Below are 18151 nucleotides of genomic sequence, written 5' to 3'. Positions count from 1 at the left end.
AAAAAAGGGGATGAGAAGCCTCTAGTAAGGATGTAAAACTGATGTCATTTAAATAAAAGTTCTCCAAAGCCAGGATGAAGGTGTCTTACCTTTGTGTGCTGAACATCACAGCTGGTAAAGCAAGGAGGTGTTGGTAGGAGTTGAGTACAGCTGGTGCACACACGTGGTTACGAAGCAGAGCAGCTCTCGGGGGTCACAGGGGGAAGTGGTGGGGTGGCCTGTGCCAAGCCCAGGCCTGCATCCTCAGTGCAGTACAGGGGTAACCCCAACAGGAGCCTGTGCACGCAGACAGGGCCAGGCTGGAAGGTGCCCTGATTCCTGAATTCCTGGTAAATCAAAGAAATGCTCCAAACCAAACAGGACATGGTTCAAGAGCACGCAAACAAACCAACATGCTGAACAGGGGCAGTCAGCTGCACAGAACAAGAGGCTGGAACTTTTGTTTCTGCCAAAAAAGAATATAAAAGAGTGTAACAGGAAAGGGCATTGGGAACTGGGATCACACTGCAGCAAAAAATGCTGGGATGTGCTGATGGCTCCGTGCAGCAGTGAGTGAGGGGCCTGGGACACGCTGCCTGTGATAGCAGGGGACAGGATGTTGCAGGGCATTACAGCCCAGCCCCACATTCCTGTGCACAAACAGCAATTCTGCCCATCACTAATTGTGCTCCTCCATCTGGTACCAATCAGGATCTCTGCTGGAACTCCAGGGCCAGTTACCAGCAACACTCCTCAAGAAGGCTGGGTACCATACGGAGAGAACCCGAGGAAACCAAGGGAAAAGCATCACAGCTCTCATTTTTCTTCTCAACTACTTTATTCAGTTTACAAAAGACAAAGAATGAGGGCAGAAATCACAGCTATCTCTGAATAAAAGACTGCTGCAAAAAAAAGGTCATTAAATTTTCTGTGGCCGTACGGAAGACAAGTATTAAGAGGTTTACAATGAGGCAGGGAGGGTTAATTGGATTCAGGAAATAACTCCCAACTTTCCAATTGCTGCAAGAATAGCAGAGAACTGGAGTGAACTACTTGAGGGGTTCGTGACACTCCTGGTATTGGAAGTTTTAAATCAGAGTAAACATTTGCCAGGGTAGCTCCTTCTGAGGGAGCTGAAATAGGTTATCTCTGCAAGCCCCTTCCAGATCTCTTCCATGACTCTGAATTTCCAGATGCTGCTCAGGGCCGAGCATGGCACCAAACAGGTGTCTCCTGACTGCTTTGGAATTCCACTACACCACGTGCATAGTTTTTAAAAATCATTTATAGTCACTGACCAGAAGAAACAGCCAGCACCCAAGTACACTGCTTTGTGACAACGAGGAGTAAAAGTAATAAACATGCTCCAAATCAGACTAGGCTGGGTGTTCTAAACCAGTTCTACTTCAGTTAAGGAGCAGGTCTCATTTAAATTCATTCTATAGGTTAAGGAAATATAATTACCTGCTCCCTGCTCAGCATTTGCCAGCAGTACCTACATTGTAACTACTGACCTACAGAGAAAGCACATTCATGTACTAAGTGGTGGTAGTGAACAGGATCAGTGAGCCACTGGAGACTGGACCCAGACCTGCTTTAGAGGAGACTAATATTGCAAACCAGCTGCCAAAGTCTGTTCCAACCTGTGGTAAGGTTAAAAAAAATAAATTACTTCTGGCATAGACAGTTGGATTTCCACCTCCCCCCCCATCATCAAGCTCTCACTGTATTTCTGGAAGACTGGTTAGTGAGGTGGATATAGGTTGCAAATAACATAATATATATAATATATATCATACATATGGATACTGGAAGAAGGAGATGAAATTATTCCATTTGTACTCTCCTAATTATACACATTTACTTCTTTCATCAGTAGGTCACACAGGTTATCAGTGTGTCAGAGCACACACTGTTTTATATAAATTCTCTTTACCAAAACAAATACTTTTGTAAAAATTGTCCCTTGGAACTCACTTTTGTTAAAGCATGGCTGAGAACTTAAAACAACTACAGAATATCAGTTTAAGTCATATAACAAATGCTAGAACTGAACTCAGTCCAATAAAAAATGGCCAGAATAAAAAACCCCTCATATAAATAGTCCTATGTACACTTTGGTTGCCAACTCTGGGGTAGACAGTACTACAGGGAGCTGTAACCTGACTGGCAGTGCAAGTCACCTGTCCAAGAAAAAAAAAAAGTAAAAATGCACCAAAAATAGTTAATGATCAGAATCGTGCTGCTCCTCTCTAAACTGGAGAAGAGAATTTCAGCATCTGGCTCGTCAGCCACACAGGCAATGGTGTCTCACATTCCAGCAACAGGAAAACAATTCCAGTCTTCCTGCCTGCTGAAGGTTCTGGCCAGCACCATCTCTGTGCCAAGGACATGGGCCAGCCTGGCACCGCCACCGAGAGAAAAACCTGATCTGCAGTGCACAAATGGAGCACGAGCATTTGATTCCCAACATGCAGGTGAAAAATACAAAATAACAACAGTCATAATGAAAAAAGAGAAGGACATTCTAGAGCAGAGGGAGCTGCAGGAGCTCTGAGGAGTACACGGGGTAGCCCAGGGGCGGGTCGGCAGCCTGCACCGTCAGGTTGCGCAGCAGCACCGGGTGTGCCTGGATGCTGTACCGCTCCTCGTCGTCGTTGGTGGCATAGAGCAGCTCCCAGGACAGGTTGGCCCACTGACCTCGGACAGCCTCAGCATTCAGCTTTCCCACCTGCACCAGCAATTCCTGAAGAGTGAGGACTCGCCCGGTGTAAATTCCCTGTGAGAACACACAGATCACGGTGTCCAGCGCGTTCTCTGAGACGAGACACGAGCAGTTTGGTTACAAAGCTCAATGAAACCTTGGGGCTACATGCCACGAATATCATCCCTTTAAACACAGCAAAGTATATAAACCAGTCTCCTGGTTTTGACTCTTCCATCTAGGGAGATAATCAGGAAATGCTGCTGCATCTGTGGTGTAATTTTCAACAACAGTAGCGTCAGTTCCTCTCTAGTACAAACATAAACTTTGCACAGCCGTCAGGGAACACAATTACAAAGGGAAAAGAAAGAACAGTGGAAAGGAAAACCAAATTTAGACCTTGCTCACTAGTAATTCTTCTTCTTACCATGCTTGGGTCATGCCCCAGGGAGAAAAGGTATGGCTTTTCCTGCAGAACTGCCTGCTGCCACTCCAGGTCTGACACCAGCCCAATGTACCAATCGCTGTCATATTCCTCCAGATAATTCACCAGCTCTTCAAAGTTCTCCACTGGACCCAGGCTGGCTTTGTCCACCATAAGTTTAAAAGTGTATCTGAAAGGTGCAGAACACCACATGGTCACTTGTGCAGCAAAGACAGGAGGGAGAAAGACTCTTCAGGCCACAGAAGGTGGAAAAAGGCTCCAGCAAACCCTGTCAGTTACTGCTTGTCAGCTGAGCCACGGCCAGTCGGTCTGGCTGTGCTTTTATCCCACCCAGATCTAAAACACATCAGCTTAAGCTTCTCTCATTCCCCTCCAACACCGTTCCTGCTGCCTGATAATGGAAAATGCCAAAATCCAAATCTCTTAGATATGGGGACAATGAAAATGGGTTGTTTTTTCCCCACTTAACACAGCAGATTGGAGACAGCTGCTGTGGGGAAGGGAGGAAAGAAGAAAACTCCATACCACAGGCTGCACTGCCAGGGGTCACAGGCAATGGTTATGTAGGAAGAAGCTACAAACACATTTAAATGACACGGGTTAAACATAACTTCAATGAAGTGGTATTCACTTCCAAAGCACAGGACTCTCTAATTTTTTCATATATATGAGGGAATGTTTTTCTTTTACCTGAATGCTTTTAATGCCAGCTGGAATAGCTCTGGTTTGCCTGTCAGCCAGTCCAAACCCACGGACCAGGGAATGCCCCCAGTGTAGGCCCTGAACACGTGGCTTGGGGCAGGCACAGCGTTATCCAGGCCAAACAGACCAAAGCAACACGACAGCACTCCCTGGATGTACAAGTCCTTTAAAGCTTTATCTTCCATGAGGTCTGCAAGTAAATTGGAAGGCTTTTCTTTCAGATGGAAAAAGTCCAGCTGACTCAGAACGAAGTGGTACCATTCCTCTGGAAACCTCTGCCTCATCTCACTGACTTTGGAAGGCGGTACCGGTGCTGTTCTCCATTCCTCAGGGATGCTCAACAGCTCTGAGTAAGAGCAACTGAATTCAACCCGAGGCAACACTTCTGGCTGTTTCCCTTTGTCTACAGCAGGCAGCCCAAGCACCACAGCCCTGTACAATTTATCTTCTGGTGACATTTCTTCTGTGAAGTCTTGGCTCTGTGTTTCCACAGACCCTGGAATGGACAGATGCACTTTTGGAGTCAGTCCCAACTGCCCAGGTTCTTTTCTGTCTTTTGTTCTGCCACTGGGTTCAAAATCAAAAATGTCGCTATCATCAGTCCAGTCCTCCACTGTATCCACACTAAAGCTGTCCTCTTCCCTTGGAGCCCTGGATCTTCCTACTGCGCTGCTGTGCTGATTTTCTGGAAATGATCCTTGTTTGTTCTTGTTGGCACTGCCTGGGCTTTCCCACATCTTTGATTTTTTATAACAATACTGGACAAGCATCCACACAAGCACTTTAATGAAATCATCTTTCAGGTGCTTTAAATTCTCATGAGAGTCAATGATCCCAGATAACACGTTCCTGGCATCGGAGTACAGCCGCACAGGTACCACAGTACAAGGAGTCAGGATGTGTCCAAAATGGGGATTGGGAGAGAGAATCTTCGTGCGCTCCTGATGTTCAAAAGCCATTTCAAAAATTTCGTCAACTCTGTGAGCTTCAGCAGCATGACAGGATGTTTCCTGCAGTTCTAGCCCCTAAAGCACACATGAAAACAACCTCCTCTTAGTCTTCACCAGGACATGTCTTTATATGCTAGCAAGCTGTTTGCTTCCAACAACATTTTTTCTGAACTAAAATATATGTTCCATTGTCAATACTTTCCACCACTGAACCTATAAATCTAACTGGAGAGAAGAGCTAGATGAGCAGATGCAATAACAGAGCACTCACTGCAATACTAGACACAGATCAATGTCTTAAATGAATCTTTGCCCCATGCAGATCTTATCAGCCATTTATTGAAGATACTGTGTCACAAGCTGGATGATAAATTCCACATCTGCTACACATGACTGGCTAGTATAACCCTCATCTTAAAAAATTAACTATAGCATCAGGTAAATCAGTTACACTGATGAAATGCTACACAGCAAAATGTTTTCATGATTTCCAAACATGAATATCTCAGTGCTCAGTATACAGTTACCTTAATGTTAACACCACAGTACGTGAAGCCTTTTTCCAGGACCAATATCCACATCAACCTGTCCTGAAAGCGGCACAAGTAATGTGATCCAGGTAGAGAGAGACCTAGACAAGGGAAAAAAAACCAACAAAAACCATGTATTACTTTGGTATCATAGTGATGAAGACCTTTTCTCCCTGCCAATGAAAGGATTCAACTGCAAACACAAAATATTTCTGCATCAACATCACAACCAGTTATAACTGGCTAACTAGGACCTTAGAATCCTAAAGAAACCAGCTGCAAAGCTGGATCTTGAAACTGCAGTGTTAACTTTGAGAAAAGCTGTGGAAAACTGGGAAACCCTCACACAACTGCAGGCTACAATACTAATACTGCACTAGGGTTAAGCAACCCCACCCTTAATTCCCTTTGTAGAGATGATTTTCATGATTAAAGATCATCTTTGGCTGCGTTTCCAACCACTCAGTTCCCACTGATGTTCTCTGGAGACCTAAAATTCTTATGACTGAATGCATTAAAGAATCATGATACAGCACATGAGTACCCCAATGGTCCAATTTGCTGTGGAGTAAGAAGTTTATTTGTTATGGGAGAAATAAATACGTAACTAATCAGGATTTGTTACCTACAGCACCAGTTCCTAAATTGATTGTCTGTGTTCCAGCTTTATTAGGAAATCACAGAATGGTTTGGGTTGGAAGGGACCTTAAAGATCATCCAGTTCCAACCCCCTGCCATGGGCAGGGACACCTTCCAGCAGATCAGGTTGCTCCAAGCCCCATCCAACCTGACCTTGAACACTTCTAGGGATGGGGCAACCAGAGCTTCTCTGGGCAACCTGTGCCAGGGCCTCACCACCCTCACAGGTGAAAATTTCTTCCTAATATCCTGAAGTATCTTCTATATTTCTTCCTAAAATATCCCCTACAATGTGAAATCCAGAGTGTAAATGATTCTGCCAAGTGTCAGCTCACCAGTGACACAACACCACACCCATTTTACCAACACATAAATAGAGACAGGGCAAGAGCACCTGCTCATCCTTAAATATTTGTGAATCAACATCAGACACACTGAGCACGAACAGCAGATACAGAGGAAATCATCTGCAGTCAATCTGAAACACCTTTGTGTGTCTCTGCATAAATAAATCTGATCCCACTGTATTAAGCTTGACATTGCCAAAAATACAGCCACACAAAATAAACTGGAATTTGAAAATAGGGTTCTGAATGACACCGAAGTAGTTAGTACTCAAAAATCCCACTGCAAAAATTAATGACACTCGTGTCCAAAAAAGCCACACAAAAGGTACCTTTTCTCTTTTCTGCCTATTTCAATAAAAAGTGCAAGGCCAAACTTTCTAAGAACTGGTGGTTATACTGTATTTGAATTATAGCCTAATGTCAACTTCCCTAAAACAATGGTTCTATCCTTAAGCATGACTTTGCTGCCAGTTTATGACCTGCTTCTGCTGTCACTCATGTCCAGTGACCACTCACTTGCACAGAGAATTTTAGTTTTAGAACGCTGTAAGATGAAATGAGTGAAACCAACCATTAAGCTGTAGTTAAAATTTAAGTAACCTTTTCTATCCCACTGAGCTAATGAAGTGCATTTTCTTGCTAACATTTTGCAAAGATTTTAATTCCTTTCTTGCTAGCTGTTAAAGCTACTAAAACTCCTTTACACAGAGAAAAAGTACGGGTTTAAATTAGTGACACACAAAGTGGTACTGCTTCATTTTGAACTCATCTGAGAACATCGCATTTTTTCTTGCTTGAAGACATTCATTCACAGATTTTCCCATTAAAGAAAAGACTTTTTCTCCCCCCTCAAGACTAGTCTTTTAAATTATTTATTCTGAGGCAGACATGCCATCATAGTCATTATGGCAAAGGGGAAAAACACCCTATAAAAATATGTATAGACATAACACAGAAGAGAGATATAAACATATATATATTATATAAATATATCTATTGTATATATAAAACACAGATGGGCTGATGCTGTAGGCAAACTGAAGTATCTCTCTCTAGAGGAAAAACACTTCCTAGTTTAATACCTCCCTCTAATCAGTACTAACAGTGCAGCAAATGTAAAAGTAAAGCACTTGGTTATATTCTTCAAAAAAGCATGATTAAGGCTAACTTCCACTGCCTTCAAATATTAGTCCATTTTGTCTAATCATAAGCCATTTTCTAAGAGGCTTATGTAAATACTTGCCTCTTGTCTAAGGGCAGCAATCTTCTGATTATTTGGGTTACACAAAGGCTGTTCCTCGAGACAACGAGCTTGCAATTTTAACAGTTATCCTGTCTCCAGCTGGGAAAAAGACCAAGCATTTCTTCACCTCTGTTTCTGTAATTCTGTGAAATCCCCCTCACGATGCCTTTCACAGGCTGTAAACCCACAAGTGCTGTTACAATCCTGCCCTGACTGCCTGCACAAGATATGACATTAAGTCTTACCAACCGGTTCTGTTCTCAACCAAATACTGCTAGTTGTGCTACATCATGTATTTTATAAACATCCAGTCCATATTCACCATAACTAAGTAACAGAACCAAATCAGCAAAGCCAGCTTCTGGATCCTGAGCAATGGGATTGATGCAGAGAAAGACACAGCCACAGAGAGCAGTTTGACACACATCCTCCTCTGTGCTGTCTGGCAAGAGAACTCAATTTATTGCCTCCAGTTAGGTGGGATGAACACATTCCATCCTTTTTGTTCAGTATAAAAACATTAGGATTGAGACTGTTTCATCACCATTTAATTTCTCCTTAAAGGGAACCACAGTTATTTTTTTTATGGGAATGTAACAAGTAGAGGTCATAGAACCATTAAGGTTGGAAGAGACCTCCAAGATCATCAGAGGCCAACCTTTGGCTGAACACCACTATGTCCACCAAAACCAGGGCACCAAGTGCCACATCTACTCATTTTCTGAACGCCCCCAGGGATGGTGACTCCACCACTTCCCCGGGCAGCCTGTTCCAATGCTTGACAATCTTTACAGTGAACAAATTTTTCCTAATATCCAACTTAAACCTCCCCTGGTGCAACCTGAGGCCGTTTCCCTTCATCCTATCGCTGGCTGACTGTACAAGAAGGATCAAAGTACCCGCTTTTTCCTCAACTGAACAATCTCTGAGCATCAGATTTAACCCACGCCGTGAAACGCGGTTTAAACCACGGTTCTCCCATTCTCCAGCAAAACCACCTTTCCTAAGGTATTTAGCTTCATCAGTGTTGCTGTGCACCTACCCAGGCTCCCAGTGGCCAGTGCAGACTGCAGGGCCACAGCCAGGCTGGGCACCAGCTGCTGGTAGTACACGGTGTCGGGGCACACACAGGCCGTGGCACCCACAGGTCCCGGCCAGCTCCGGACAGGCCTGGGAAACCCGACCAGGAAGACGGGCAGCGTGAAGAGCGGCAGCAACGGGGAGGAAAGGAGGGCGGAGATGGCGATGAGGGTCAGCAGGATGGGGAAGAAAACCACGTTGAGGGTGATCAAGGTGGCGGTGGATTTCCGGCGCTGCTTCTTCTCTGTCCACGATGTCAGGAGAATGGCCAAGGCAAACTGCAGCTTGGACACAAACTGGAGCAGGCGATCCCGGAGGAGCCCAACCTGTGGGATACAGACAACCAGCAGGTCATTTGTAACCCGTTGTCATATTCAGCACTGCCAGAGCTGCCTTGGCTACAACGATTTTATGAAAATTAAGTATGGCTATCATTGATTGCTGTTACTATTTATCTTACTACACAGGTTTTAGCTTCTGGGCTCTGTAATTCTCTAATAGGAGAAAGCAAGGAAATAAGGACTTTAAGTGACAACTACCTGCTTAAATTTACATTATGACAGTTACCAGCAAGAGTCTGATTCCTGTATCAAGGCTTCTGTTCCACCAGAGGTCTGGATTAAACACCAACATTTGTGCTATTGACACAATCACAATGTCCAGTAAGGCATTTTCTGTATTCTGCCAGACCTAAAACAGAGATATGTTAGACACACATTTAAAAATGTATCTATTTATCTCTGCTTTCATGACCTGGAACGTTTCTTCCAAGCCACCTTAATACTTAAATCACGCAGAAGAGCATTTCTTAGGCTAACAGATTTAAAATTCAAATTACCATCCTAAATATTCTCGTGAATCCAATGCAAACAGACACAGAATGAAGGTTTTGTAGCGAACGGTCTAGTGACAGGAACGCTATCATAGCAAACGGAGACACTGGAATTGAAATAAAACAATCATTGATTTCCTTTCAAAAACATAATAAAAGTCTACAGAGGTAAGCAGTCTTATTGCAGAATGGAAATCTTAATAAAAAAAAACTCTTCCCTTCATTATCAAACTCCTCTTTGTGTTACACTCCCAGGATATCGAACAGCTTGTTTGCACTAATGGCCCAGGACAGCAAACATTTACATCAGTGCTCAGTTGTTACTTGCTATTACAGTTTTTCTGGCCTTTATTTGTTTCTCCAAGAGAATGGGAATACTCAAATAAGTAAAAATAAACATGGAATAGCAGTCATCAATCCACTTTCCCAAATTAATGCTTCTTTATGAAATAGTTTAAATCAAATTTTTATTCCCTCAAAGCAGATGCATTTCTCCCTGACCTGCCAGAAAGGAGGTTCCCTTTCCTAGCAAGTTGTAAGAACCAAATATTTAGTCATTTGAAAACTCTTAGATCACTTTGTTGTGAGAACCTTTTAATTTTCAAAAGTGAGTATTTAAGTCATAACTAAAATCCTTTAAAAGGCCTTGCTTTCTGAGTTGGGCTTTTAAAAAGCTGAACTTTTTAGGTTCACCCCTAAAAAAAATAAATAAAATTTTATTTATGTATTTATTTATTTATTTATTTAAAAATAAATAAAATTTTCAAGTATTCTGGACCAGTAACTTCGACCTCAATGCACAATTTACCAAGACATCAACAAGTATTTCAAGCTATTTGGTTTTTTTAGTTCATTTATAGAATCTTGCACATACAGCAGTTCTAGTGTTGTTTCAATCTCCCTACAAGCATCATCTAACAAACAACAGACAGTGTGTATTCCTACCTAGTGTTAGTAAAATCCTCCTGACAACACCAACTTTCATTAGCCTTCTTTGCTTCTCCATGAACACAGTCACAGTCCTGACATCCTTTGGGTAAAAGGGGTTTCGGAAGACTCCAAACAAGTACACTCTCTGAATCTCTCTAAGAATCCACATAATTACAAGTAATAGGATCAGAATGTAACTTGCTATGGCCTGAGGACTGGCCTGGGAGAATGATGAAGAGCCTGCGAATCGGTGCAGCAGACTCGCTTCCGTGAGGGCAAATGTCAACACAGTCAAATAGAAAATAAATTCCCTCCACCCAAATTGCATCCTAAGACCTCTGTGCATATTTTTAGGTTTGCTGGAGGCTAAATGGCTGATCATGGTGTGATTGAAGGCAAAACCAATCTCGCTTAGGTTAAGACTCAGTATGAACCCAAATCCAGTCATGAAGAGGATCACACCGAGAGTGCTGGGAATGAAATACGATGCTATTGCTGTTCCAGCAGAAATGAGAAACATTACTAATAACCTGTGAAGGAGAAAATAAAAAAGATTTGCTTGAAAAGAAAAAGGTTATGAACAATACTGATATATTTTACAATCATATAAACATTTACTTTGTGTTACTTGACATAGGTGAACCTCCTAGTCCAAACTCCAACAGTTGTTCCATTCCCCACAGAAAAAGTGCGTCAAGCGGGGGCAGAATTCCCATTGCCCACAAGAATGGCAGGAAAAGAAATAGGATGTGCAAAATCTGGTTTGTCTGTTCTAGAATGGGTGCGTTGACAGCAAACCTGGATAAAAGAAGAAATGGATTTGACTTCTGTGAAGGAAAGGGTAACTTATGTGTGGGAAGGCTTTTCGTTTAAATACACAGCAAATTCCAAAGTAAAACCATTCCATATTCAACCTACAAACCTCAATTACGATGTTTTAAAAGGAAAAATAAGGACAGACATTAATGCTTGGGGCAGTAACACATTAATTGGAACATCAGAACACAGCCCAATTTTCCATTTAAGAGATCTGAAGTCTTTGGATTATGCAGATGAATGCAGTCATGCAATTATCCCAGTTGTTTTGATACTGCTGTGATAATACACTGAAGAAATACTTGTGCAAAAAGAAAGGTCCACAGGCTCCAAAACCTCAATAGTTTAACAAAAAAAAATGCAAAGTATTTTTTCAGAATCACAAAAGCAAAACTTTATGCCAGTCCAAGACCCAAGAGGTAAGTCTTAACACTGGAAGAACTGGCATGTTGCCTGTACACCTAAACTCTCTTTAGGAATATAAAATATTATTTTCTATATAAAAGTGTCAAAATCATCCTGTAAAAATACAAAGATCAGTGTCAGAAATCTGCATAAATTCTATGTCATATGTAGTTCACCAGCTAGTTAATTCAGTTAAAGGTGGACTGCCAAGATATTTGGTTTCTCTCTACTTTTTATTAAATAAGCAAGTAAGCCTCAAAGGAATTTTATCAGGAATTTAGACAATGTCTGAATTTTCTCCTCAGGAAATTAAAAGAAGAATTTGGAGTATAATTCTCCTAACTTAACTGAAGTGGAAATGAGGGTAAATCTTTAACACAGACATCTCCAAGTGCAAAACTAGTAAAATCAAACATGCCTTTTTTTTTTAATGCATCTGAAGTACCCCAACCATAAAATATGTACATGTGACAAAGTGATATAAATATCACTCGACAGGGAGAATGAATGCATAAAGTAAATCTAAAAGCATCTTGCTTTAAGAGATTCTGCAAATACTTGTTAAGAAAAACCCATCTGAAAAACAGAAATATAGAAGTCTCCTATTTGTAGCTCTTTTGTATTACAAGAGCATTTAAAAATTCAAGTTCAAAATCCATACAACCAAGATATAGCAATGCTCACATTTGCTTATCCACTCATTAAAACCAAATTTAGAGTCCTGTTTTTTTTTTTCTGCCTGTTGTTTAAAACACTCTGCAATTGTTTTGCAGAGATTAAATGAGAATATATTCCAGGATGAAATCTGGACATAAATCCAGTCTGCAGTGTTTAGATCTACAATTCCAGGTGAGGAATATGTGTTTTCAAAACACATTTTTTAAAAGGATAGTGATGGAAATGCTCTGGTACAAAAATACTAAAAATTACATGGTAGAAGACAATTTTACCTGTATCATATGTACAAACTGCTTTAACTGTTCTTCCTAATTTACATGGAATGCTATAAAAATTTAGGAACCTTTTATACACAGCACAGAGCCTCAATTTTCACCATACACATATCTGGTTTCTTTCCTTGAAGTTCCTACAGTTGATTAAAATCCCAAAATAAATTTTCCTCAGAAGAATAATTTCATCTCTCTCATCAAAAATACACAGAATAACCACTACTTAAATTAGCTAAATGCATTATTAGGTTTACCTGTGTGCAAGATCCACTGCAATAAAGACAAAAATGTAGAAAGGTCTCATCAGAGCAGTGATTTCATAAGTATCCAGTGCTTGGAAAGTGGCTGTTTCAGTAGCTGTGTTTATGATTAATGAATACTCTCCTATACATATGGTCACCCATCCAAATACAAAGATCACAACAGTTCCTCCAATGTTGCTATATAACAAGGTTATTCTGTTTGGCAGCAAATACCAAGTTCCCAGCCCACACAATACCCCTGCCAGAAGGGAATGAAATACAGTGTTGATTATATACTTCTTGCCAGGAATAATAAATTTTACTGTCTCTGAACCTACACAGCTGGAAAATTCAAACTCATCTTCATCTGTCAGGGTATTCTGAATTTGCATTCTCTCTACTGTCACTGTTTTCTGCTTTGCATGTAGATTTGTCATCTGGAGAGCAAGTGCAGTGACAAACATCAGTCCTCCTGACAGTGCTGCAGTGCAATAGTCCTTCATGACTCCCAGCTGGTACAAGAGTGTTCCTACTCCTCCCCAAACCCATGGTGTCAGAAAGAGAATGATCTGGTTCACATATATGTAGGGAGGGGCACAATAGCCTAATTTGAGCCGGGGACCTCCCAGCACAGTCTGAGGAAAGCGCTTCAAGAAGAACTCCTGTTTGTAATCGTTGAGCAGAGGTACATCTGGCCCCATCCTTGTGACTCAGGAATGCTGGCTGAGTGCCATCTTTCCTGTGAGAGAACAGAAAGGAAAACACGGAAACATTACTGATTCTGCAGCTCAGGACCCAGGGGATTCTTAATTTTTATTTACCGAGTTACAGTGGAATTCCGACACGTCAGGGTTAGAATCTGCCAGAATACAACCACTAAGCAAACACCTCTTTTAAAATGTGAACATATTCTTTAATCTGAAGCTTTAGGCACCGAATAAAACAAATAACCTGTTCTTGGGAGATGATAAAACCAGCTCATTTCCACACCAGAACACCTTCCTAAAAGTGACACTTTTCCCCACCTGGTCTAATTCCAATTGCATCTTGCCACAGAGCTCTAATTCCAAATAATCCTGTTAAGGATCTCCTTATACAAACAGAAGAGTCAGGGATTTCAGTGAGTAGCCACATAAGTGCAAGGCTACAGGCACACAGAGGTCCCTGTAAAAATCAAAGCCTTATGTAATAAACTCAATGTAGGAAAATATTAGTAGAAGCATTAAAAATTACTTTCCACATCAGCATTGTTAGTGTCCTCCCTACAGAGCCCAGTTGCAGAACAGGATCTCACTGTACTCAGCAGTACAATGAACTAAAGAGTTCGCTTTCTGCTTCCTAAAACACATAAAATTAAAAAAATAAATACAGTACTTGTGGTTTGTAGCAGAGTCAGCATATATTCTTCTGTATGTCAGTGGAGAAAGCTGGAAAAAAGGAAACAAAAGATAACCTGTAAACACTTACAATGACCCATCAAACTGGAATTGGGTACAAATATTCATTTAGAGGGGATCAGGCAGTGTAGAAATAATGAATGTAAGGTGGTAGCAATGATATTAAAATATAATTCTGTGCTACTAGTCATGAAAGCAAGAGCCTATGAATGACAGGTAGAAATACTCAAGCTAAGAAATAGGGTGAAAAAAGCAGCACAGAAATGCAGTGCCAAAGCACTTCATTAATAATAATTCTAAAAAAGAGATGTTGGTGTGCGTTAGGAGATGTGCAAGTTCTGAAATTCTGACTTTCTTCTGCTGGACCCGTACAGTCTGATGAACACCTATTGCCATCATGGCACTAAAAATTAAACACCCTGCTGCCATGGAGTTGCCAAACTGCTGTGATCCCTTCTTTCTAAAATACCAAATGTTTCTGGGCTCTTCTAAGAACAATTTACCCCTTTTATTTAAACAGGTATCAATCATTTGACTGTAGGCAGATGTTGGTCATCACGGAATGAAGTCAGAAACAGCACAGCTGAGAGATTAAAGGTCATTCACGGGCATTATCACGACTGGAAATTTGCATTCAGGGTCCACTAATTCAATACACTCAACCATGAAAAGCAGGACCCCACGGGCTCTGTAACTACTCTCCATGCAGGATGTGGAATTTATTTTTTTTTAAATATAAAATATTTTAAACACAGGGATTTTTTGGTCACAGTATTTCAAGCCACTGAAAGTTTCTTAAAGCAAGGAGAAGGCAGCAAGTCCTAATGGAAAAGGCACATGTTGACAATGGAGAGGGGAATTCATCCCAGTCAGCTCAGGAATTTGAAAATGTAACAGTGACACACCCAACTAAAAACAAATTTCAAATGTAATTTAAAAAAAAAAAATCACAATTCAGCCAATCTTCTTTAGAAAAATAAGCATTGTTTAGAGGGTACATGGGTATGAGACTAAGCTGATGTGAAAGTTACAGGCAACTGAAGTTTTATAGGCACATAAATGACAGAACCTGAGTTTTAAAACAAACATGGAACCAATAGGTGCATAGTTTTCCTTGAAAAACAGTTTTCAGGCAGCTGTGTTTTTCTGTTCCAAGAAGGGCTATTTTTGTTTTGATTTCTGGTCTTCACTTGTGTTTGTCAGTTTATATTGCTAACTAAATGTTAACAAAACATTCCTCTTACAGTTTCTGGGTAAACAATAGGCATCTTTGTGTGAGACACAAAAATCTACACACATAAACAATATAGTTCTGCTTGGCTCCACTCCAAAACGAGCCATGGAAAGACGTGAATTTATTTATAAATGAAAATCCTGAGACTGAAGCTCACAAACTACGGAAACTCTATCCGCAACCATCCTCCTGGCTTCCAAACAGTCAGGTAGCACATGAGGACTTCAAAGAGGGACTCAAATGTGTCTCTTAATTCCAGTGCAAAGCCCTAGCAACAAGACTCCACAGATCAGTGAGTGTTTACAGGACCTGGCTTCAATATACATTCCTGACATACAGGCCTGGTCCCACTTTGACAACTTGCCTGGTTACCCAAACAATTCACACAACAGCCTGTCATCACCAGCGGGGATCCATGAGACTTGGATACTGCCACAACAAGGATGGCAAAAGGGCTTCAACACCATACAGTCACTTAACCAGTTCTCCCCTGCAATATCCTCTCTTTGTTCCTAGTACAGAAGGAAACAAAGCAAATCTCGCCTCAAATTTAGGTAGAAATTCACAGGAGGGCACGAATTTTGGTCTAAATGAACATCATCCTTCATGTACGCTGGTGGTGGGTCAGTTCAGTTTGGTTTGGGTTTATTTCCAGCAGATTATAGAATATGTGTACAGCTGACTGCCACCTAAGCAGCTGAAACACATAAGTCTTAAAAATACTTACCTCGGTGGTCTTCCCGGTGTTTTCACGTGAGGGTAAGTGAGGACTACAAACCCCCTGCTAGCACAGGAGGGTGGACGGTGGTGGAAGATAAAGAAGAGTTTGTGGCATCCCCTGTCCAGGCAAACCCAGACGCACCTTGTGCCCACCTGCGTGCCCGGACACCTGCACCCCGGTCAGAGATCCCACTGGTTAGACATCCCTGGTTAAGGATTCCACAGGCCAACTTTCCAGCCAGGAGCCAGCCAGAGCAGGATGGGGCCCTCTGCTCAGCAGCGCTGATGCCACCCCTCACTGAGGCTGGGGACGCAGCATTTTGGGACAACATTCCCCATCCAGCTTTGGGATGAGCATCTCAGGACCACCTTCGGGAAAGGTCACAGGCCACCTCCTCCCGAAGCACCTCTGCCCCTGACCAGGCGGGCTCCCACCGGAGCCGCCACTCTTCCCACCAACCCACCTCGGTCTCACCTCATCTGCGGATGGCACATAAATTAAAAGACCCAGCCAAGCGACCACAAAAAACACCTCTGTGATCTCAGCTCCGGAGAGGATGGGTCGCCGGGCAGCACGGCCCGGGGGGAGGTAAACCCGCGACAAAGAGCCTCAGCGAGGCGGGCACCTACCTGTGGCCGGGGCTCGGAGCGGGGCAGGGGGAGCAGGGACCGGGCCGAGCCGGCGGCGGGAGGAGGAGGATGAGGAGGAGGATGGCGGAGCGCAGCCGTGCTCTCCCCGCCCCTTCTCCCTCCCCTCAGCTGCCGCCGCCATTTTGCCCGCCTGAGGCAGCCGGCGCGGACCCGCTGCCTGCGGGAAATGGCTCCGGTTCGCGGGGCCGTCGGGGCTGCCCCGGGCGGCTCCTCGGCGGGGTCGGCACGGGGGCGGTGAGGGGCGATCGCCTTCCCGCCCTCTCACAGCGGGCTGTGCCCCGAGCCCGCGTCCCGCGGCGGCATCACAGAATTAATTAGGTTGGAAAAGACCACTGAGATCATGCAGTCCAACAGCACCGTGCGAACCAGACCATGGCACTGAGTGCCACATCCAGTCTTTTCTTAAACACCTCCAGGGACCGCGGCTCCGCCACCTCCCTTGAACGGCAGCCCGTTTAAGTGTCCGATCGCCCTTTTTGTGAAGAAATTTCTCCTAATGTCCAACCTAAACCTCCACTAGCTCAGCTTAAGACGAGGTCCTCTGGTCCTGTCACTGTTCCCTGGGAGCAGGGCCCGACCCGCACCTGGCTACGACCTCCTGTCAGGGAGCTGCGGAGAGCGACGAGGTCCCCCCCGAGCCTCCTTTTCTCCAGGCTGAGCCCCCCCGGCTCCCTCAGCCGCTCCTCACAGAACTTGCGCTCCAGCCCCTCCAGGTGGGGCGTTCGCAGCTCGGCTTCCACACACAACCATCGTCCCTGTGCTGTAAAATGCGGTGAGGGGCGTCTCTGTGGCTGTGCCGGAGCAGCAGCTCCCGGAGTGGAGAGAAGGGCGAGGGAACCCCCTCAGTGAATAATTTGTCAACCAGGCAGCTTGGGTTTCCTCAAGTGTCTTTCCGACCCGCTGGAAGTTGGTGTGGAAGTGTTGGAGCCTTTACTTTTCATCGCCTTTTTGATCCTATTTGTAATCTTCCCACATTAACAAAAGTGCAAACCCAACCACATTAGTTTTTTCTTTAATTATTGCAACATTTAACATTAAGATCCAATACGCAACATTCTAATATGATACTAAAACATTAATCACAAATACTCAATCCACAGCATTCTGACATAAAACCAAAATACTTAACAGTTCCCTTAATCTTGGCTATTAATGATGTTCCTTTATGTTTAACTAGTTCAAGATAAGGACACTGGTTTTAGCCTCAGGTAGAACAAAATGCATTCTCAGTTTTCTTCTAGGTTAATTAAAACGTGAGCACTCTCTGGGAAATTGAAATATAAATCCCAATACTGCAATGCTACTTACTACTTCAAATTATGCCTATTAAACATTGGGAATATTTAATGGAGTCA

At 42.9% G+C, this 18151-nt stretch overlaps 1 protein-coding gene across 10 annotated transcripts; it reads right to left on the bottom strand.

Annotated features, from left to right (window-relative positions):
• Window positions 1-798: 798 nt before the first annotated feature.
• On the bottom strand, window positions 799-17771 carry PCNX4 (pecanex 4). 10 transcript variants are annotated; one of them, XM_051769861.1, is made up of 13 exons: window positions 16776-17771; window positions 16153-16314; window positions 14169-14221; window positions 12807-13533; window positions 11000-11179; window positions 10397-10911; window positions 9458-9558; window positions 9187-9309; window positions 8582-8945; window positions 5308-5411; window positions 3819-4855; window positions 3111-3297; window positions 799-2758 (listed from the first exon to the last, which is right to left on the bottom strand). In XM_051769861.1, exons 4-13 carry the CDS (start codon window positions 13493-13495, stop codon window positions 2507-2509), a joined length of 3552 nt encoding a protein of 1183 aa, XP_051625821.1. In that variant the 5' UTR covers window positions 13496-13533; window positions 14169-14221; window positions 16153-16314; window positions 16776-17771; the 3' UTR covers window positions 799-2506. The 10 variants fall into 10 exon arrangements, with proteins under 10 accessions (XP_051625821.1, XP_051625818.1, XP_051625819.1 ...); XM_051769858.1 differs by lacking the exon at window positions 16153-16314 and having other exon boundaries at window positions 16610-17771; XM_051769859.1 differs by lacking the exon at window positions 16153-16314 and having other exon boundaries at window positions 16621-17771.
• Between the last annotated feature and the right edge of the window lie 380 nt (window positions 17772-18151).

This window comes from Manacus candei, unplaced genomic scaffold (genome assembly GCF_025592945.1).
Source record: "Manacus candei isolate 608988 ecotype Guabito, Panama unplaced genomic scaffold, ASM2559294v1 h1tg000113l, whole genome shotgun sequence".
NCBI lineage: Eukaryota > Metazoa > Chordata > Aves > Passeriformes > Pipridae > Manacus > Manacus candei.
This window is presented reverse-complemented; position numbering and strand designations above follow the sequence as displayed.